The 23063-nt window shown below is 46.4% G+C and overlaps 1 protein-coding gene across 1 annotated transcript in view; it reads right to left on the reverse strand.

The window, feature by feature from the left end:
* Positions 1-23063, reverse strand: part of LOC119442879 (ras-specific guanine nucleotide-releasing factor 2-like) — a 323001-nt gene that overhangs the window by 56338 nt on the left and 243600 nt on the right. The window contains exons 5-8 of the mRNA XM_049662434.1: positions 18493-18596; positions 14533-14682; positions 10682-10761; positions 4629-4634 (exon numbers count right to left, since the gene is read on the reverse strand). Coding sequence (XP_049518391.1) covers positions 4629-4634; positions 10682-10761; positions 14533-14682; positions 18493-18596 — 340 coding nt within the window. The remainder of the gene's footprint in view (positions 1-4628; positions 4635-10681; positions 10762-14532; positions 14683-18492; positions 18597-23063) is intronic.

Raw genomic sequence — 23063 nt, forward strand, 5'->3', positions numbered from 1 at the left:
TTTCGTAAGTAACTGGCAGGCTCACGAGATCAACAGTCGGTGAAACTGTCTTTCTCCTCCAAGCCATCTTTTCAGTTGTAGCGAAGTAGACATGCAGGTGTATGCTTCAGGCGCATCGTCAACGCCTCGCCTGAGGATAGAGCTCGATCAACAGAACTGCCTGTGTATCGTTCTGGCTTTGTAATTAAACCGCGTTACATATTTGATTAAGGTTGCTAGCCTTTCCCCAACCCTGCAAATGCGCAGTCGGAAGTTGTATCTTCGAACGAGGCGTTGACGATGCGCCCGAAGCACGCGCCTGCCTTCTTCTTTATACAGTATCCTTATTTTGGTAGCGACTGACAGTAGCAAGGCGCTTGCCGTCGGCGAAGCATTGGAATGTAAACTCGGATTTCCATTGTATGGGACGGGACGCCTCTGCTTTTATTCATGATGTGGTGGGAAAAAACACCACCAGACTTACGCTGCTATACGAAAATACCGATAGCCGCAGAATAGAAAGAGCTTTTGTGTTTACAACAAATGTTTACAACACACTGGGAAACGCCGACACTTAATTCTTGAGTGCAGCTTTCGAATGAAGCGATGTATTTATGCGATCAAAGGAAAAGTGGGTCTCCCGAGTGTTCGAGTGGCACTCTGCTCCAAGAGCCCAGCGAACGGGCGATATGCATATTCGTGCATCTAGGGATGCATTGAAAAAACGTGCGATAAAAAGGCATTATCATCGTCAAGGGCAGGCATGCGAAAACAAAACAGACGGACAAATAAACCAGCCTCACTGCCCGTGGGGCAATATTGTGGCCTCATTCGATGTATATTGTTCGTCTAGCAAAGGCAATGCTACTATTTGCTAAGGCGTAGCTTCCGCGTTGCCTATTGGTATTGGTTGAAAACCGCCTAAGCCGTTTGAGCAAACATCATGTCTACTTGGCTCATATCATATCCTATCAATCATATCATGGCTCGCGGTGTGCCGTATTCATCAAGACTGATGCCCTGTATTTAGAGTTCGTCATTTTCACCTGCAATGGCCCACTGTATTGCAAGGTGCTCTACTGTTATATCTGTTACCAGTGAACTACATATCTTGGAACTTAAAGCCTTCCCAACTGTATCGGGGCATCGACAGGTGCCCCGATACAGGTGCCCCGATACAGGTGCCCCGATACAGGTGCCTCCCCAGAAAGGAAATTGCATATTACGTACGTTGTGCTCTACGAGATCTATTCTTCCGCTCCTATTCGACAATACACCAGCAACTTCCTACTTATTTCAACGTTTCACGCTTTAATCTCTCCTCGGCCGCTTTTCAAACACGATGTTTCCTCGATCTTTGCCCTTCTTTGGTTATTGCGGGTGGCCTGAAAGACATCACACTGCATTGGACCGTGAAAGGAAGAAATTGTGATCGACCCGACTGTAGCACTAAGCTGCAGAGGTATTAAACCATGCTCGCTCGCTTCCGTCACTTGCAAGCAACTGTGGCAAATATTCATGTAATACACCCCGGGTGCCATCTGGTATGTCTCGCTCCTGTTTGACATTCTCGGCCATCAATTGCGGGACCACATGCAACAATTTAAGAGCATGAGATGAGCTGCAAAGGACTTCAACGAGAATAGCTGGTTTTCTCACGAAGAACTGTACGTTGATAGCTCCGCACCACCTTTTCGTCGTGCTAGGTAGCCAACCAAAACAACCTCTAATTAACATCCCTGCCTTTGTATACATTATTTCTCTCTCTTTATCTCTCTGTCTTGAAGAGTTTTCCTACTCACAGATTACGAGAGCTCTTGAGAATGGTGTCGAATTGGACACACGCAGATATTCTAGCAATATGACTTGCCGGTACCGCGTTTCTCGTCGTCCCCCTTTATAGGTGTTGTACTCTACGTCACTGTGAGCAGTTAATTATTTCTTTAAACGTTCTGGGCAATGAGCCAGTAGAATCGACAATTCTGTCGCCAATACTTTGCTGACAAATAATGCGTACTTAGTGGTAGTTAGAATAAGTATTTGCTTCACTTGACCTTTAATGACCTTATTGGGATGCAGCGGCCTTTTCCTATATTTAGTCTTAGCTTCTCGCAATACGTTCGGAAATATAAGCTTAACCGTCAGGCAAACACCGACTCGCTGAGTCATAAAGAAAGACGCGTCCTTCCTGCCATGGCGCAATTTGCTTTAACTGAGTGCTGTCTTCTTTTGTTTCTTCTTTTCATTTACGTTAAGTAGCAACGCGATATCTCGATCAGCGATGCTGTCCCGTAGAAACTCTTGTGCGTGCAAGTTTTGGGTTTACAACGGACAGCCATTATAGAAGGTAAGCGAGGTTCAGCTATTGTTCATATGACTCTTCAGCGATCGCAATTATACTGCAGTTCTTTGTCCTGTTCGCCTCGCAGTCAGACGAAAATCGCGAAAGCAATCTCGGTGATTGAAAAGAGTGAGACACGTTATTTCTTTCTCCTCCTCAGAATTTGGTACACGAGGCATTTTTTTTTCTCTCCACTGAAAAAAAGCGAGCGGCCGTGCACCGCGAAGCCGACCTCTCTGTCGGCTGAAAAAGGAGAGAGCATGTATGCACGACAGCGACGCGAGCTGCGACTGTCTCCTGCTCCCCTGTGCTCCAAACGGTGTGCTTCTCGAAGCTCGGCTTACGTGTCCCGGCAAAGAACGGAGGTCCTGCCACGTTCGCGACCTAGCCCTGAACAGGGAGCTTCGGGTTACGAGTGCCGCCTCATTAGCGCAAGCCGCTTGTCGAACAAGAGAGCGCGTGCCTTTGCGGGGGGTGGGGGGGCTTTGTGTTCGCGGCGCCGTCACCCCCCTCCCGCTCGCGGAGTCGACGCCAAGTCCGGCTTGTTGTGCGCCCGTAACCCGAACCGCAGACGGGAATGATGTGTGCTGATTGAAGACGCAAACAAGCAGAGCACAAAATTATGTACGCGCGCGCTGGGAATATCACCCCCCCCCCCCCCCCCCCCCCGCTCCGCTGTTTTCGACTGCGGGAGTGGTAAAAGGATCCGCTAAATTACTCATTATTGTAAACGTCAATTATTAGCGGGAGTGTCGAGTTATTGGTATATAGGAACGAGCTGCCTTGTTTGCGCTGTTGTTAAAGCGGTCTTTTAAATGTCACTGTGTCGGCGATGTTTCGCAATAATCTCCGGGCGAACGGTGGTGGATTCGCAATCAGAGAAAGTTAGAAACAAAGGATATGTTGTGAGCCACATACAAAGCGCTGAAATGTTTGATGTTTTCAAAAGACGATGCCGGCCGCTTTCAACTCGGGTTATGCGGAAGTGTGGTGTTTACGTAAGCTGCGCTGAACTTCTTGCGGGGCATGTTTTCATTGTTTGACGGACGCAGAATTAGCATGTTTATTGCAGCAGTCAGAAGAGTAAGATTGGTTGCAACTTTGGTCTTTGTTTCATTACAACAGCAGCTTTGTTTGTAAAAACTGCGGCGATTGTAACTTAATTCCGACACTTCTGCGAGTGATGTAAGCTTGAACACCTGAAGAGCAACACTCGTCGTTCGTGACAAGGCTTCGTACTTTTTTGTCTTCGCTGTGCAAATTGAAAGAACGCACAAACTTGGACTATGAATGATGTTTCACGTGTTTTATTCCACGCGCATCAGTACCAGATGATATTTGTTTTCTTTGGTTATTAAATGAACATCTGCCTACTTTTGGTATTTAATTTTCGATTTATAATATTACTAAAACACGCAACACCAAACTAAACCAAATAGAGGTTACTTCTATATGTAAGCTTGCCCACATAGCATGTTTTGGAAGTGTGGGCGACGCGACAAAGCTGGAACCGTATTCGCAAAAACGTTCTTTCGTAAGAACACTGCCCCATTGTACGACGTGTTCGAGCCCCGGCCACTCCCGATGACGATAGACGTTATAAGGTGACGACCACCAAAGCTGTGGTCAACTGTGGGCTGTCTAACGGAAGATAAGCTTTGTGAATACGGGTCCTGGGGTTTTCTTTCCTTTCTACGCACACGAAGAGAACTCGAGGCATATACTTTGACATCATGTGTGCAGCCTACGCATTGCCTTCTTCTATTCCAGCCAGTGTTCTCAGGTCATAACATTGTTTTTTGTGGGAGAGTTTTGCATTCTGAAAACCTATGTGGGCAGATGTATTGATTGAGATTCACACACAACACGAGAGAGCTCAAGGAGAAATTCACTCCGTGTTCTTGAGCGATTCCCGTTCTCTCTGAACGTTTGCGCACTAGCAGCCCTAGTGGCCCTACAAAAGCGTACAAAGCCACGCTACTCTACGTACAGCCTGCGGCAGCGCGCGGCACAAAGCGACACAGCCTCCTCTACGCTCACGGTGATAGCAACAGCCCGACACTCTAAAACGCTGCGACAGCAAACAGAACGAAAGAAAGAAAGAAATAAAGGACAACATTTACGGACACACAAGTATATGTTGGGGTAGGGATGTACTGGAGGGTCGTACGTGTCTGTTATGCGTCAATTCTTTTTTTTTTTCACGGGTACTTAATGTCCAGGTGTATACGCACGTATAGATAGATGGATAGCCACAGAAAGCCGCGTGACATGGAGACAGGACAGCAAGAAAGGCGAGGAACCTTACCTGTACCTTCAAGAAAAATTGGGGAAAAGCGGAAAAAGGGAACGCCCGGATGAGGGATGCTGGCCCAGCGTAGACTTCCGTATCGACATGCACTGACAAACACTGGACACTGCCGCTACCGCCTGTTCGAATGTCCTTCTCGTTCGCGCAGCCCACTGCGACGTAAGCCGTCTCGATAGGGCTGTTTTTTTTTTTTTTTGAAAGGCTCCTTCGTTATTTCTCGAATGTTTGACTTGTGCAAGCAAAGTGTGACGAAAAACGGTCAGGAAGACAGTGACAGCGACAGTGTGTCATTGTTACGCAACGTTACGCTCAACGAAATGTCAAACCAGAACAGTCTTACTAAATAATTTTTTTTTTATGTTACTCATTGTGGCAGCAATGCAGCAGTCATGATGAAACAGTGATGCACTTCCATTCATATGGCAAATTTTACAGGTTTCATGAAATCAAGCGTGTTAGTGGCTTAGTTACATAATAAGGCGATTCGTGTTGTTCAAGTGCTAGGACGTGCGAAGCGGTAGGAGTGCCAATGACGTGTTGAACCGAGCTGTCAGCAAGCCGCAATCTATATAATCAGTGCCCCGCTATGCTACCCCAAGTACGCTGCGCATTTGGCTCTCTTTCTGAAAAGGCCGAATTAAGTAAAAATGCAAGTATATATGTGTGTAACTATACTTTCACAGGTGATTACTTTGTTTTGCCAAGCAACTAGTATTCCAGTGCTCATCAACCAACACAAACAATCCGAAAAATAAGGGGGACTAGAAGCGATGTACTTGTTTTCTTGGTTTTCCATCTCGATGAAATAAATGTTCCTCGTCTTTATGTTCTTTTTTTTGTCTCCTTTTTGTTGCATCTGTGTCAAACACTTGTACTCAAGAACGACCACAACTGAGCTTTTAATCTTAATTGATGAAACCATGGTATGCTCGAACACTCATTTCACTGACACGCACAACTCAAGCCCACGATTCCTTTTGTCGCTTACATTGATTTTCTAACAGCATTCCAAGCCCACTCAACCTATACACCTTAGTGTGCAGTGCACAGAATACAACATTAGCTTCTTCGACCACCTAGGTGATCTTTCCGTCCCTAGACACTCTGCTACCGGTGAGAAATGCCGTTCACGACGCAAATTACGCCATTGTGCTGCGACCCAGCGAAGCACTCGGGTCAGGCGCGTAGCGTGAATAACGCGGCGTCGATTGGAAGTCGGCTTTGTTCTTGACGCACTTGTAGTGCACCGCACGTATCGCAAAGCCAACTGAGCCGATAAGAAAAAAAAGCACAGAAAAAGAAGAGAAATATCCTTCTCGTCGGCCGCCTCCATCTCACTGAAACATCGATCGGTGGACGGGTGCTGCTTCATTTTATTCTTTCCTCTCTTCTCCCTTCCTGTGTCCTCAGAAGGGGCCAGGACTTTCGAAAGGGAAGTGGTGTCGGAAACCCCGTCCCCTGATTGAATTTAAGGTTTGTCCGCGTCGGCGCATTAGCACAAAAGGACGTGAGGACCACGCCGAAGGCAGGTCCGTTGATAACGACAAAAAAGAGAGATAGACTCGCGCAGGAGGAAAAAAAAGGAAAAGAGAGAGGTATCAGGAAGTAGCCCTCAATCTTTCCATCGGCTACCTTTCGTCTCACTGCTTTTGTGACGCGACGGCGCGCCCTCTGAGAGACGGGGCCATCATCGCACGGGCATCTCGGCCTTCGAGTGAGACGAGTGTGTCTCCATGTGCCCGGGGAACCGCGTCTTCGCTGTTCAATCTCGAATCTCCCATTGGTGTTTATGGTGTACCACGTGGGAGAGAGAAATCGTTTACCTCGCAGAGTAAAGGCGTGCTCCTTTTGAGCCATCGAACTCGTTTCAACGCTACTGTGCACGCCTCCTTCAAGGACGAGACTGTTGGTCTTTCTGACTGTTGAAAGGGCCATCCCGCCTAGTTTGTTTGTCGACCACGGGTGCACTAAAAGACATGTTTTCGTGGCGGGAACGTGGTTTGTGTGCTTGTCACACCTGTTTGCTGCACACCGCTGTGAACTCATTGACAGCGGTACTTAGCAAAGAAAACTGAGTTCTCGAATCTTCATTTTCTCACTCGGGATCTCTTACGAACTGCGGCTGTACTTTGGATATTCCGCATTGGTTGCAGTTTCCTGTTTTCTCCCTTCTGTGAGTGCCCACATTCGTTCTGTTCATATAATCTTATAGCGACGACTGGAAAAGCAAGACTTCTGAGGATGGGATAGAACGTTCTAAGCAGCAAGAAAGCATAACTCGACCACCGGATTAACTGTCATTATGATCGAGCTAAAGCTTTGCCGTGGATTTCAGTTTTAAATAAGTGAGCTTAGGCAAGAAAACACATTTTCCAAATATTTTACGCAAAATGGTTGCCCGGATGAGAGGCTTTAGCGAGCGTATTTTAACATGGACGTATGATAATAGGGGACGTTAGATAGATTCGCTACCGATAGGCTAGAAACGTAGTGCTTATTTCTCTTTGTAATAAATGATGATGAGCAACTGAACTCAAACGAAGACTCCCTTCAAGGGTGGCTTGTCGTTACAGCTCGAGCTTACACTGCCACTATACGCAAGGTTGTATATCTAATTTCTTTGTGAGTGCACAGATTAGGCAAAATAACATGTCATTGCCCTGAATTTTAGCATCAGCATTGCATAGCATTGCCTTCAAGTGAAAGAAAAGAGAAGCATCATAACTTGAACACAAAAGTTTAAAGTCAGAAATAAGGGATGCCAAGAGAGTCAGCATAAATGTGAAGTCACGATGCATTCAATTCAGTCGTTCTTTCTCACTTTAGACGTTCTCGACACGGGCAAAGTAAAAGAAATGTGAAAGCCAAAAAAAAAAAAGAAAAAAAGAATGGGCAAAATGTGAGTCTAGAGAGAGAGAGAGAGAGAGAGAGAGAGAGAGAGAGAAAGTAGTGTATTTTCATGCCGCTCGCAAGTCATTCGCGCTGGACGCTATCCTCCCTTGGGAAAGAACGCGACGCCGCATGCAAGCCATCCCGAAGAGCGCGACCTTTAAGGAGTTCATTCCTTCCCTTCGAGATTTCTTGTCTTTCGCTTTTTGAACTCAAACTGTTCCAAACCACGGCGACGCGTCAACGTATCGCCATTTTTCTTCTCCTAACAATTCGCATTCACCTACATCCAACAGCCGAATGAGGAACGTAAGAAGAAATAAAGATATGCTCGTCCTTCGGCCCCAGAACATCCAGGAAAGAATTCGTCGACGTCCTTTCTTTCCGTCTTCGTGCTTTTCTTCTCTCTGCGGCACACATCGCGTGGAAGAGACTTCATAAATAAGGCCGCGGCAGAACACGGCCATGTAACTGGTCCCGACAGGCGAAGGACTGTGCGGGCGGCGTGACTGGCTCCTCGCACCTCGCGCGAGTGACAAGGGTAGCAGCGTAAATCTTCATTTAGCGGACACCCGGGCGCACTCGAGCCCTTCCGCCACGTGCTACGGAGAGCCAGTCATCTCTCGAGAGACCCGCGGCGCGAGCACAGCCGCATGTTTATGCCTTCACCGGCTCTTCGCGGCGAGATGGCTCTGCAGTGCCGTACAGCCTACACGCGAAGGGTTATTCTCTCAAGACGACGTCTTCGGACCAAAGCAATCCCGAATAAGTGAGCTGGCAGTCAACTAAAAACGCCAGCCGTCCTTAATGCCCTAATGCCTGTTTAGAAAGTATGTGTTTTCTACATTATGCATACTTCTCGAACGCACCCACTAAACTAAGTTCCCGCAGGGTGTTGTAGTGATGGTTTTTCAGCAAGGTGCAAAATAAAAGAAAAAAGGGGGTCCTTTTTGTGTGATAAACTTCGAGACGTTACTCGAAACTTCATCGTGATTCTTTCCGACATCTACATGCACACCATTTCGCTACAAAATCAGAACTTAATTACTGCGTGTAGTTTTACAAAAATATGTTAGTTAAAATCTTAGTGAGTTTATATGTTATGCCTCCGGATAATAGAATTGAAGATTTAGAATCTAATTTCGCATTTCAGGTGAACTTAGTGGTTCTTAGGTGTGCCAAAGCGGAGAACATGCCACCATATCCTATGGAAATGCTGAAGATATCGTATTAATACGCATTTCGTGACAATGCTGGTCTCTTTCATAATGTATTGAAGATTTTCTTTGAAGTTTCTTCACAAGCTTCTCGCGGGAAGACTAGAGGCATCATGATTTAAAGGGCATAAAAGGCGGTAAGCTTAGCACTTGCGAACGCACGCAGGTTACAAAGTGGGAAAGAATGAAGAGATAAATAAGAGCGGAAAACACAGCACGAGCAATAGTTTGCAAAGATAATTCGTGGATCCACGATCTTTAAAAGCCGCTTTTCATTGAATCGCGCAGCGCAATTTTATCACTTAGCGTAAAGTGGCACCTGATCACCTTGCGTCACCTATCATTAACCGTTACCTCTATCACTTTTGCTGGGCTGATTCGTATGACAGCGCATGCGCGCGAACAAAACTATCTGGAAGCAGCAGCGTCTGTAGTATGAGGCGCTCACGCCTGCCCGAATACATCGTCCCTGCGCTCTATAGACAACTATGGTGGAAGCTGTACTTTCGCTGAAACATTCGCTGAACTGCGACAGCTTTTGAAGTGAGGTAATGTCACCATGCATCTATAAAGGTTGCGATCATACCTGGCGTGTTGTTTCCTAATTTTGGTAAGTCTGACGAACAGTGGTGCGTCATTACCATACCACCTTGTTCTTAACAACGTTGTCGTTATGCGACTTAAGAACGTAGGGCGCAATCACATTATGGCTGTGAATATCGACATGTCTTAATGGTCTGTGCCTTTGATTACTAAGTTAGTGGCGCAATTTTTTGTTCCTATGTCGCCGTTATACCTTCTTTTTTCTTTTTCTTTTTTTCCTGAGCTCATAGATGCAATTCACAAACTTCAGTCAGGGGTGGGATAGTGTAACTATGTCATATTTTTGCTTTTCGCACTTCCTCTGGTCTCTGAGCGTCGCCCCGTCTACGCTATCACCAGAACCACATGGTCGCGATTGATGAATGATGAGAAAGAAGGGTACTAGACCGAGAGGAATCAGTACTATACATGTATACTGGTTCTGTATGCCCTTTCATTCCGTATTTCTCTTCATAATGAACGTCATAGAAGCTGCGCTGCCGAATGCATCGAATAGACAAATTTAATGAGTAAAGCTAATTTGACTCAATCAATCATAGGATCGCCGAAGCTTGAAATTGGGCTAGCTGGTGAATTTCCATCTTTTCTTGCGCTCGAACTAGGAAACAACTTGAAGAATGACGAACGCAAATGCACGAGACTGAAAATGTGAGAGGCAAATATATGGAAAAGTTTGCGTTTCACATGTTCACCCTTGTGAGGTTTGCGTTCGTCCTTGTTCATGTTGTTTACTAACGCTAGCGCAACAAAACATAACCCGCCAATCAGCCGTGTCTACATGCAGGACGTCATTTCATCCTTCAGTGATCGGACCATTCATTTCAACAGTGCTTTATTGTGCGGTGCAAGAAGCACCTGGGGTGCTTTTTTTACAGACGAACTCTTTCTTTCTCTCTCATTATTTAAAACAAAATAAAACACAATAGAAAGTGAGGAATGAATATCGGGGCAGATGCAACAGATAACAAAGGAGATATACTGCGAAAGGAGTGTCAGAACTAGATAAGTAAGCGAATAACGAAGCAACAAGTGTAGACGTGAAAAGGGGTGAGGGCGATACAAACTAAACGCCGAAAAATGCAAAACAAACTGAAGGTTTCTCTCGAAACTAAAGAGCAAAACGAAGAAGGAAACAAAGGTTCTCGGCAGATTGCCAAAGGGGGCCACGAGAGACGTACCGACACGTGGCTTTAGTGATCTCGGGACGTGATCGTACAAGATATCGTGAGAAGAATATCGTGAGAAGAAGAATACGAAGAGAAGAAAAAGAAAGAAGCGAACAAGAAGAGAGCGAAGAAATGAGTTGAGAAGAAGAAAGGCAAGTGGGAGATTGAGGCTTACCCAGGACCAACGTCGGCCAGCTCTCCATTCTGGCTGTGAGACCCTTGAGGAAGATTTGGTGAAGAAACATGAGCGTCTCACTGCAAAGAGACACAGAAAGAGCGAGTCTTCCTCACTCCAGGCTGCTGTCAAAGAGAGTGCGTTGAACATTTCTTATGCGCCCATACAGCGAGAGATAACATTTTAATGAGAAAAGCAGAGAGCTCGGCTGGAGCAAGGAGCGTTGTCGCTGGCATACTACTCTGCGTAGGGAGAAGGCGAAGGGATAGAGAGGGAGAGTGCGGATGGCAATGATAGTGTAGAATGCACTGTGTACACGTGCGACATGCACTTATCTTGCGCGCAACCCATACAGTGAATCTTTTGAGCTGTCTAGCACTGTGAGCCTGAAAGCTTGGCTATCATTCCGATGACTTCAAGGTTGGGTGTTTGACTTTTAACAGCGGTACACGCACTTCAGTGAGCCCTGAGTGTGGACGACCTAGAGCCACAATAAAAGTTCGAGGGCTTCGCAACAGGCCTATTCGGCTCCCCTTCTTTATGTCGTTGATAGACATTTTTTTGGCGCTCCAGCGGTTGCCATTTCTTTTTGTATGCTCGATGATGCTACATGCAGTCCGAAGCAACTGACGGAACAACAATACCAGCATACAATCGGACACTTATGGAATATCTCAAAGGGACAGTGAAATGTTTTACAAGCATAGTTAAACAGACACACCGCTTTACTGCTCATTTTTTTCCCCGCGTCTCTCTCAAGCCGCCAGTGGCTCCGCTGAGAAAATACCTTCCTCTTTCGGTGCCGCGAAGCCCCTTTCAAGAAGTTCTCATTTGCCACGAAGTACATGGATGTCTGGTGCACACATGTTTTAAATGCACGAATGAGAAAATTACTCGCGACGCAGTAGAGGCAATAATCGTCACAAACGCCGACGTCTTCAAAGAAGCGGTGAAGTGCTTTCATAGCTTTGGGATGCAGTTTTGAAGGCCATTGGCCTAACGCCTTGACAAGTTAGAAAGGCTGATGTGAGTCAATTCAGCGCACTTCTTGTTCAACGTGCTGTCTATGCGTAGTGTGCTTGCGACAGCAAAGTCGTAGGTGGTGTATATCCTCGTAGTCGTGACCGCACGAACATGTTGGAGAGGTCACACGCGTAATTATAATAATAAGTGCTTGGTGTAAGCAGTTACAAGGCGGAGACGATGTCAAAGGGTGTCGATAGGTCGTGGAAGCTGAGGATCTAGCTGGTACTCAAGATGTGGGTCAAGTGCATAAAAGATTTATTCTTTTGTGCTCTCTGTGAACCAGTTCGGCTCACACAGTTCTCGCTTGAGGCCTCGTAAGATGCGCCGGGTGTCGGATTGGGACATGGGAATAAGGCGGTTTTCTGAATATTGATGAGCCGTTTTTGCCAACGCATGCGTCATTCTTTCCCTTTGATTCCGCAGTGACTTGGAAGCCACTGGAATAGCACACGTTGTTTTAAGGCAGTAGCGTGAGTAAGTTAGTTAAGTAAAACGGTAAGTTACACGTGCGTCTATCTGTTCTGGAGTGGCACTTTCAATGCATTTAAGAGCCGCCAAGGAATAAGTGATGACGGCACAATTTCTTGGCGTCTTTGAAATTTTGTTGAAGCCGATGGCTAGTAATGGCTGCAAGATCCTTTAATAGGAAGGTACTTTAATAAGCTGAGTAGGTGGCGTGAAACTTTACGGTTGTGAGCAACCTCTCTACGCGCCTATAAAATTAGTCACGCTCGTGTGAAAACAAAATAAACCTTTGCTTTTAACAAGTTTGACAGAAAATCTCCTAGTAAGTATCACCGAAAACAACATGCACTGAAAGCGTCAACTTTATTTATTTTCATTAAACTCGCGCTCGTGTCGGCGAGTAGATGAACAATTCCTGTCTGGCGCTTCTCGCCAGACAACTTTAACTTTAACTCAGCTTTAATTCTCGCCAGACGGCTGGCCTGCTGGGCTCCGGGAAACAAGGATCAACACAGCGAAGAAAAAAGATAATGGTAAACAGGAAAAGGTTATGTTTAGCAGTCGACTTCTTGCACGCTACATGAGGAAATAGAATCTCACCTCGGGCTAAATATCAGCAGCCATTAGCGTACAATTCGTTAATGCTTCCTGTTTTCTTTTTTGTGCGTTAAATGTCTGGAAAAGTTCATCATTATACACGCGCCTCTGTGAATAAACTAACTGGAAACCTGAGGGTCAAAGACGTAGGAAAATTTGTGTGGTAGATACAAGTTGACGCACGACCGTGGGGTCGCAGCCGTGCAGGCTAGGAGCTCGTTTCAACGTAAACAAGGAAACCCTCGGAAAGAGTGACAAAAAAAAGAACTTCGACAAAGGCGTCCCTTCCACCGCGCCACCGCCTCAGGTAACCCGTCGCCGCTCGAGGCGACTCAAGCCGACGGTTTCGACGGGCAATCGAGTGGCAACGTACGAGACACTTTATTATGTGAGATAAGAAACAATTTAAATATAATAATAAGAGGACTCAAAGGAAAGCCTTAAACGCCACCAAAAGTAGCGATAACAGTCCAGACGATGTTGACGATAACGACGACCGAGGATGACGACATCGACCAAAGCCAACAATGACGTCTAATATAGCAAGATGCTTTTAGATGCGAAGCATCTTATGCTCGGGGCTGTGTCCCTCCCTCCGCCGTGCGGCGTCCACACCCGCACTGCGCATGTGCATCCTCCTCCCCCTCCTCTCCTTGTCTCATCTCCTCTCCTCTCGGCATTCCTCCTCTCCTCTCCGGATTGCGCAATGAATGGAAACACCTGCGGCTCCACGCGCGATAATGCGAAGCAGCTTAGGTTAGAGGCGCGACGGTAGGCGCCCCAGAGGCACCGGCAACAGTCACCAACGCCGCGCGCGTTCGGTGCGAACGCGGGCAAAACGCCGACGGCGTCGACAACAGTTCTGCGCGTTACTGGTGCTGCTGCATGTCCAAGTTTATAAAGCTGATAAAATTACCTTGAGTCGACCCCATGGCTGCTTCGCATACTACTCAGGGATCCCCTACGGTAAGATGGTGTAATGTTTCTCAAAATACGAACTTCTGAAAAATTTTCCAGCACTCCATTTTCTTTGCTCGTCGGCTTATCCCTCCGCATGGGCATTGCAAGATACCGTGGCACCGAATACCCTTACGAACAGCTTAGGGATTGCAGATGGTGAGTTCACAAGGCGTATCCACTTGGAACGAATTCTGAGGATGACACCACTTTAGAAAAAAAAATCACTCCCAAAGTATGTGGCAAAATAAATTGGTGTTCCAGTTATTTTTTGTGTTCTTCAATGCATGAAAGGGCGTGTTGTTAAAAAGTGAGTGGAATGACGGTGCATTTTAACCGCAAGTTTGACGGCGCATAACGCAAAACCGATACTGCCTTCCATATTCGTTCCAAGTAGATATGCCATGCAAGCTCACCGGATACAATATGCAAATTGCAATACATGCCGTAAAGTCATTATTTAAAAATAATTAGTCAAATTTTGTCAATTTGTTAATTATGAATGTTGATTTATATTGCAAATAACGTCTGACTCTTCCAGCGATAGAGTCCAAGAATTATAGTTGTTCCACCACCCCAAAGGTGCTGGTGGTAAAAACGTCCTTATTTAAAAATAAAATGCTGTCTAGTGGGCCTAGGTTAGTCTCGCGTCTCCTATATCAGGCAATCCAGGCCAGAGTCCATTACATAGGAGAATAGTTTGTTAATATTTTCTGTAGTAAAAAGAAAAAAAAGAAACAGAACTATACACGGCGTTATTGTCACAGGGGTAGAAAGCGCTCCTTTAGAAATAAGCCCACACTCACCTGTTCAGGAATATAGAGTTGACTTCGTCATGTGTGCAGGGAGGTTTCTGAGAACTTGCCGCCATCTTAAATGGCCTTAGGAAGCATGACACCAGCAGCTGAAGCTGCTCCACGTACTCTTCTTCTGCCTCCACCATCCGGAACACCAGGCTGTGATACAGAAAGAAAAGCATGAAGAAGAGGCAGAGAGGTTAGCGAGACGTGAATATGGGATTTGCTATAACCTGCATGGCGAGGAGCGTTGGTGAGCGTGGATATAAGGTTCTAAAGATGTAAGGAAAATGAAGGATTATAATGACACGCACGTGAGAAAAAAAATGCAGATGAGAGAGAAAGAAAGAAAACAGTAACGACAACAAATAACTCCTAGCAGGTCTACTGAGGCTCCGCATAATGATCGACCAAGGACTAGCGTAGCTGTCACACGTTCGCGCCAAAGAGAATCGTGACAACGTTACGACTATCGCGTTCTAAATGCGCGAGGCAATTGCCCTCATTCGAAAGCCACAGTTGCATGCTTAACCTGGAATCATTTATTTCGCAGCAGCTCGAAATATCTTTATGCACGCCAGACATTTAGGTGATTAATTAATCTGCTTATGGAGCGAGTTGTTAGGAGAGTTTTGGTAGCGCTTAAAAAAATTAAGTTCTAGAGTGTGCCGTGCCAAAACCACAATCTAATTATGAGGCACGTGGTAGCGCTTGATGCCGGCCTCTCCGCAACAGTAAGTTGTGAAGTGACTATTTCTAAGCCAAGCGAAGATTAGGAGAAGTGATTTCATTCTCCGTGGTAGCTTAGTGGCTACGACGTCGCGCTGCCGAGCACGTGGCCGCGGGTCCGGTCCCGGCCACGACGGCCGTATTTCGAAGGGGGCTAAATGCAAAAAAGAAAAAAAAGCACTCGTGTACTTAGATTTAGGTCCACGTTACAGAAGCCCAGGTAGTGAAAATTATTCCGTAGTCGCCTACTACGGGCGTGCTTCAAAAATCGGATCGTGGTTTTGGCACGTAGAGCTCCAGAAGTTAGTTCAACTTCAATTCTGAGGAAAATTCTTATTGTCTTACGCCACCATTCCAGGAGGGCCGCACAAAGATGCGGACGCCGTGAGCCGTGATTGAGCACACGCTTTAAACCTTGCGTACCAGTATACACACCATCGGCGATTATCCCCCCTCTCCGAGTTTCCCGTTTCGCTCCTTCTTCCGCACCACAAACGCGCAGGAGTCCATTATTTTGACGACCGTACGCAACGCCATCCTCCGGTCGCGCGCCTGAAATCACAGAGCGCTCACAGTTCAAAGCTTTCAGCATGCCATGCATGTTCGCCGCCCAGGTCGGGCTCTGCGTCGGCGGAGGAGTGTAAAACAGCTAGTAAATATGATAGCAGTCACCGAAGAGGGCAGTTTTCGGTGAGAGCCGTCAGCTGGGCGATTTTCTCTCGAAAGAAAGATAGATAAAAAGAAAGAAAGAACGAAAAAAAGGAAGAAAGAAGAAATATGTCAAGGAACCAGAACGACATCCCGACCCCTTTTCCTTCTCGTCACCATCGCACAAACGCGCGTGCCTTCGAGATCGTGAAGCCCGCTGACAAACACGCAGTCTCTCTCTCTCTCTCTCTCTCTGTCGCACGCTCCCCAACTTTCGAGCTTACACACTGAAAAGCTTCGCGGCAGCCGCTGGTGACTCGGCATAAGCGGCTGACGCGGTTCGGGGGGCCGGTTCAGGCGGCCTACTAATTGGCTGCAGAGTTGATTCCCGCTAAGCCCATTAGCACGCGCGCGGATAATCGAATGACCGCTCGGGCGGCCGTCGTTCCTACATAATTAACGCCGCCGCTAGTGCCCCAACTCGTCGCGAGCGCACGACGACTACGACGACGACGACCCTTCTCTATCTCAACCCCCGCAATATATATATATATATATATATATATATATATATATATATAGACAGCTCTCCCCGTCTCACTCCTCCTGCATCCCCCCTCGCCCCCCCCCCCTCCCCTTTCCCGATTCAACCCTCGATTCCGCGCACCCTCGCTTTTCCTTCAGCCACCACCACAGCCAGCGCTGAGAATTGGTTCCCCCACAATGACAGGAAGGAAATAAAGGAAACCTTCGATTCTGAGGACTTGTATTTTGTTCTCTTCATTCCGCTGCAAGAGCACACGCGCCGCGGATCTCTTTAAATTAATGCGATCTGCGAGGAATAGCGGTGCTTGCTTGCTCTTGGCAGAAGTTTAGTTCTCTCTAGTTCCCCCTCATTTGCGGCGGTGGTTTCGTATCGCAACTTCGGCGCGTGGTCTCTGCGGTCAGTGTTTCAATAGTTGCTGACTGCGCGCGAGCGACCGACCGACCTCGCCGAAAAAGCCACACGAGTCTGCGAGCCGCTGTGGAACAGCAGTGCGAGCGTTAAATAAAGCGGTAATCCTGGCTGAGCGAGGACACGCGCTTAATTAATTTGGTTTTAACTACTCACTTCCGTTCGTCGGCATTTTGTGCGTCCGAATTCTTTGTGTGATCACTCGTGAAACGAGAATGTGTGCGTCCGCGCGAGCTCTCATTAAAAGAAAATACGAATAGGAGAGAAGCATACATATTGATGAAACAAGAAGAAATTCGATTGATCACAAAAGAAGGAGCACGCAGACTAATTATTCCTTGCGAATGTGTCCTAAACTTTTAACCACCTGAAGCGCATTTTGGGATTCGACTCAACGCTTGTTTATTATTCATACGGTAAAGGCACATTAATCGTCACGAAAGCGGGAATACATACGAAAGAAAAGCATAATAGACTGCGTATTAAAATATAGATGTCTCTTTGACAGCGTGAAAAAAATACCACCATTCAAAAGTTTCACAACAATTTTGTGTGTGTGTTGTCATCTGGTAAGCCAGAGGCGTAGCGATTTGTGACAGTCATTCTCACTATTTCCTGGTTCAAGTCCCTCCCAGCCTAGTTTAAATCAGCCAGGCATGCTGGCTCGGTTAAGTAATGCCCTGTTTTTTTTTATGCTTATGTGTATTGTTTGTTATAGAAATTGGCTAGTTGAGCTGTATTAAAATGCTTTTCTACAAAACCTCCCAAAACACTGTATTCCGGCTCAGTGCCGAACTGTAATAGTGAACGCTGGTTTCGTGCTTTTAACCAACGTTTCGTGCAAGGCGCACGCCTTAGAGGAAAACGAACCAGCGGGTCCACTGTCATTCATCTAGTCGTCCTTGCTGTACACACGACTTCCCGTTAGACTTTAACGCAGCAAAAATAGGTGACGCCTCTCGGATAACTGCGTTTACGACTTTAACGCCGATGGTATTCTTTGTTACTATACAAGCGGGTGAAATACACTCTCTGCATGAGCCAGATGGCAAAAAGTTTTCTTCCTCATTGTCATACACTACAAACGCGCCCTTGTTTGAACCAGCTCCAGAGACTAACGAAGACATGCCCATTTTACTCTTTATATTTCGCTTCCCATTATACGGTGACTGGTATCCTGTTGTTTCGTGTTTTCGTGCAACGCATTCCTTGTCAACTGTCCGGTGATTGAATGATCATTCTAATGACGTCCGGTTTCAAACGGGACCCCGATAAATAGTCACCTACCCTTTTCGAGCTAATCAGACTTTACTGTATCAGTTAGAGACTAGCATTTTGGCTACCTCTACTTTGTATTGTAATATTACCTGTCTGTAACGACCCTTGACTCCAGCATCTCGTCGCTGCTGTGTGTGTGTGTGTGTGTGTGTGTGTGTGTGTGTGTGTGTGTGTGTGTGTGTGTGTGTGTGTGTGTGTGTGTGTGTGTGTGTGTGTGTGTGTGTGTGTGTGTGTGTGTGTGTGTGTGTGTGTTTTACGCCAATACTCCAAAAGTCTCTTGCTTGTCTCTACCGCTGGCACGCTTAGAGCGCGACCTGTTGAATAAGGAAAACCAAGTAGTGTCGTTACACCGCACTCACCTGTTCCGCTTACGCATGTTCTCGGCGTGTGGTGAGCTGATGTACTCCGCGACTATTTGCTTCCAGCGACGGCGGCAGAGCCAGCCCCGGAAAAAGCTCTGCACCTGTACGAAAAAAAAAAGTCTTGTAGAATCTTTCCACTCCTTCGAGTTTTCCTAAAGGCGTGCAAGCGCGTGCCCCATACTGAAAAGACACCAGTTCCGCTGACTGACATCCAAATATCCGACATGACCATATCAGATTTGTGTAAAATCTCGTACGATCATACGTAATTATTCAGTGTGGAGTTTATCAGGCACGCCGGTAATTTTCAATGACGATAGCAGTTTTGAGTATGATGAGGCAAATAGGAAACATTTATTTATGGTATCGCTCATGGCGCCGCGTTTTTTTTTTTTCTGTATGTGCAAGCCACATCTCACGTGCTTTCGTCAAGTCATGCTGTGTTTTTTTTTTCACTTTTCGCACACTCACCTCGCCCCTTTCCTTACTCCTGATTCTAGTGGCGGTGGTGAAAAACGTGCCTTTAGCGTATGTCTTACGCCCACTTCGCTAAATCCTAACTCCTGAGTTTTTTTGCCAATTGATGCTATACGCTGACTGCAGCGTGAAAGTCCCTTTGGCTGACACAATAAATCATAGTGTAAAAAGGCAACACGAGAAAGCAAGTTCATCCCAATCTACCGCAGGGGTATCTCTACCGTAGATGTTAAATCTTTCTTCCCTTGAAACAGGACGTGCTCTCCTCCCGCGTTTACGCTTTTCAATGTTTCATACAAATAGCCGTGCAGCCGACATCACTCTTTCATGAAGGTTGTCGTGAATTACGCTACACATCCAACTCCTTAAAATGTTCATATTTCACGCTTAAGTCGGTCTGTGTTGGTCCTATTGGCTCCAAAGGCTTCGCCTGTCACCTCGTCGACGTTGAGGTAGCAACGGGATGCTGCAGGCAGCGCAGTATTCATTGTTGAGGGCTTTGGAAAGCCGGGTTAGTCGTTGAGTTTACCTAGAAACACGGCACCTCGCTACCTTCAACTATCGCTCGACAGTTTATCTAGTTTAGTCGGTCTTTTCACGGAGGATTTCACTAACCACAATGGAGAGCCACGCTGTCGCTCTCAAAGTTGCCTTTTTGTGCCTGCTTTTCATAACAGGTGGCGAACTTGGGCGAGTCTGCAGGTAACGCACTTCTACAAGTTTACTTTGCTGCTCATGCTTGTATTCAGAGATGTATGTCACTGCGAAGTCTACACTGTTTGCCGAAATAATAGCCAAATGCGAGAAACAGGGAGTTAGAAAACTTTATCGCATCGCTACCGTGCTGAGGCGAACATCGTGCTGTGGTAGTTTAACGGAACGCTGGTTACCGGTTACCTGAAAGAGGTCGATATGGTACTGTTTTAAACCTTTCTTCCCTTGAATATCTATTTTTAAGCAGACACCTTTTTTTGAGTGATATAAGTGAGTAGTATGCGAGCTAACTCGGGTGCTCAAGTACCTGTTCACATTTCTTGCGTTCTGCTGGGTTTTCCGGGTCAGACTCTTTCTGTCTGAACCAGAGACGAAGTGGGGGAAACCCATAAATGACTCATTGCACTATGCGCCATAAGTTAATTAGTGAAAAAACCGAATTACTGATGTTGTGTTATTAGTCGATTATGCATTTCAATTTCTTTGTGCAAGTAATGTCCGCCTCTTCGAGTAGACCAGCTCATGGACTATATAATTGTGCTGTCTGCCACAGGCAAATAAAAGAAAACTTTTTTGAAAGGGTTCGCTGGAACACACACACACACACACACACACACACACACACACACACACACACACACACACACACACACACACACACACACGCACACGCACACGCACACACACGCACGCACGCACGCACGCACGCACACGCACACACACACACACATATATATATATATATATATATAGTAACTGGATTTTTCAATGGCCAAGCGTATTTAGAAAAATCAGGTCGGTAACTGTTGGGTAAATAAACCTAAGATAACCGCGAAGTTGTGCTTCTGATATATATATATATATATATATATATATATATATATATATATATATATATATATATATATATATATATATATATATATAGATGTGTGTGTGCGGTGTTCCAGCGACATACCTACATATGCCATTGTAGAGGAGTGAAAGTCTGGTCCGCCAGCCAAAGGTTAGAAATATATAATATATTGTATAGTGTGTGAAAGCAACGTACGTCGTGCTTTATATATATATATATATATATATATATATATATATATATATATATATATATATATATAGATGTGTGTGTGCGGTGTTCCAGCGACATACCTACATATGCCATTGTAGAGGAGTGAAAGTCTGGTCCGCCAGCCAAAGGTTAGAAATATATAATATATTGTATAGTGTGTGAAAGCAACGTACGTCGTGCTTTATATATATATATATATATATATATATATATATATATATATATAAAGCACGACGTACGTTGCTTTCACACACTATACAATATATTATATATTTCTAACCTTTGGCTGGCGGACCAGACTTTCACTCCTCTACAATTGCATATGTAGGTATGTATGCTTGTATGCAAGCAAATACACGCTGCAGAGAATTATGGTGTTCAATACCTCGCGGCATTAACTGCGAACCGTCGTACGCGCTCATGCAGAAAGGGCACTCGACAGGAACGCGGATGATTCCCAAGGTACGGCCTTGAGCGAGTTCAACCCGACACCTGCCCAGCAGATATACCTGTGCGACGGCCGCTTCAGCGCCTCTGTTTACGCTCTTGCCTCGCCACGCGTTGAGCAGTCTGTTCAACACACACGCTCTGTGCTCGCTAACGAAATTACCGTGTGCGCTACGGACTGAGTGGATTAGACGGAATCAAATTTTGAGCTCAGTGCGCGGACCTCTGCCGGCGCCCCTGCCCGGTCACCACCTGCAGCGTAAACCCGGAAGCGCGCCAGCTGTGAGCGCCGATCAGGTGAATGCGATATCATAACGGCCCTACGCGAGAGGGAGATGACGTGAGACGCTCGAGTTAGAAGCAGGCTTGCGGAGATATTTATCCGGGGAACGCCCTGGGGCTAATCAGGTTAAGCCCTGAACGTGCCATAACCTCGTTCTTGTTGTTGTCATCAGTATTTTAATTAGCCTCCCAACGCCAATTATCGAGCGCTGCTTCAAGGGCTGCTTTTGGTTCTGTACTTCAAAAAAAAAAAAAAAATGGCCGCATATCTGCTTGCTTCGCTGCAAATGACGTCGAAAGACGATAGTCATCTCCCGCCCCTGATACGTAACACCCTCTATTCTTCCCCCTTCCACCCCTCATGCTCTACCCCTCCCCTCTCACTCCTCCCATGATGGATGATACAATAGAGGTTTTGCTGAATTCAATTCAAATTTCCCGCGTTCGCACTGCTCTCGCGCCATCTGTTGGGACCTTTTATTGCTGTTGGCTTTTTTAACGCGTAGCGTCTCTTCGACACCATTTCTAACGCGTTGATTTTTCATTTACTAACGTAAAAACCAGCCAAATATGTATTCTTAATTAAATGAACGCTGCAGATAATGGTTATGTAAATATATTTTCAAATAGGCCTGAGGTTTCCTTTGAGCTGTATAATGTTGACGTGTATGACCCCGTGCCACCAATGCTAGTAGCTTGGTCGGTTTTAGCCAGGTGGTTGAATCGAGTGACAGACAGACAGACAGACAGACAGACAGACAGACAAACAGACAAAGTTTTTCGCGTTTAGGTAGCCCAAGAAAGACTATCGTCTTTGAAAAGCTCGCTCGCCAAAATGATTTCCCTCTCTATCGCTATCGTGTGAATGAAGCCACAGTGTGCCGCAGCATCATGGGGGCAGAGTGTCGGAAACGTGGATGAAATTGTCTAATTTCACCGTTGACAAGGTGGCATAATAAAAAAGTCTTTTTTTTTTTTTGTAGCGTGAGCTACACTGGCCGAGGTTGAACAGTTTCGCGTGGCTCCTGGAGAGCCGTGCTGCACATGCGCGAGGAGCAGTGATGTCACACGGCGCACAGCTGGCGCGCCGGAGCCGCCGCCGCCGCACGCGCCTCGCCGGTCTGCGCATTCCAGAGCAGTGACGTCATAGCCGTGGCAGACACACTGGCGCCCGCGTGTGCTCAGCTGTGCGCCTCCGTTGCGCAGTAGCCAAGTCTGACGCTGCGCCGTAGCAGCTCGATAGCGCCTCTCATTTTGTGCACATGCGCAGAGGTATCAGTGGGGGAATACATATAGCGGGGCGTTTGCCAGTGTGGTATAGCCATGGAGAAGGAGAGCGAAATTGCTGCTCAGCGGCGCAGAAGAGCGGAGAAGCTTAACTCATCGGATCCCGAAGTAGTTGCCTGGCAATGAACGATTGAGCGTAGGAAGAACGAAGAGAAGAAGGCTAAACGTGCTGCGGAGACACCGGAGCAAAGGGAGGAACGTCAGGAGGCTGAGCGACGTGCCCGACCATCTCACGCTACCTATATCCTGGCATAGCCGAGCTAAGCCACTGCTAATTTTTTTTAAAGAAGCT

This window comes from Dermacentor silvarum, chromosome 2 (genome assembly GCF_013339745.2).
Source record: "Dermacentor silvarum isolate Dsil-2018 chromosome 2, BIME_Dsil_1.4, whole genome shotgun sequence".
In the NCBI taxonomy this organism is placed as follows: domain Eukaryota; kingdom Metazoa; phylum Arthropoda; class Arachnida; order Ixodida; family Ixodidae; genus Dermacentor; species Dermacentor silvarum.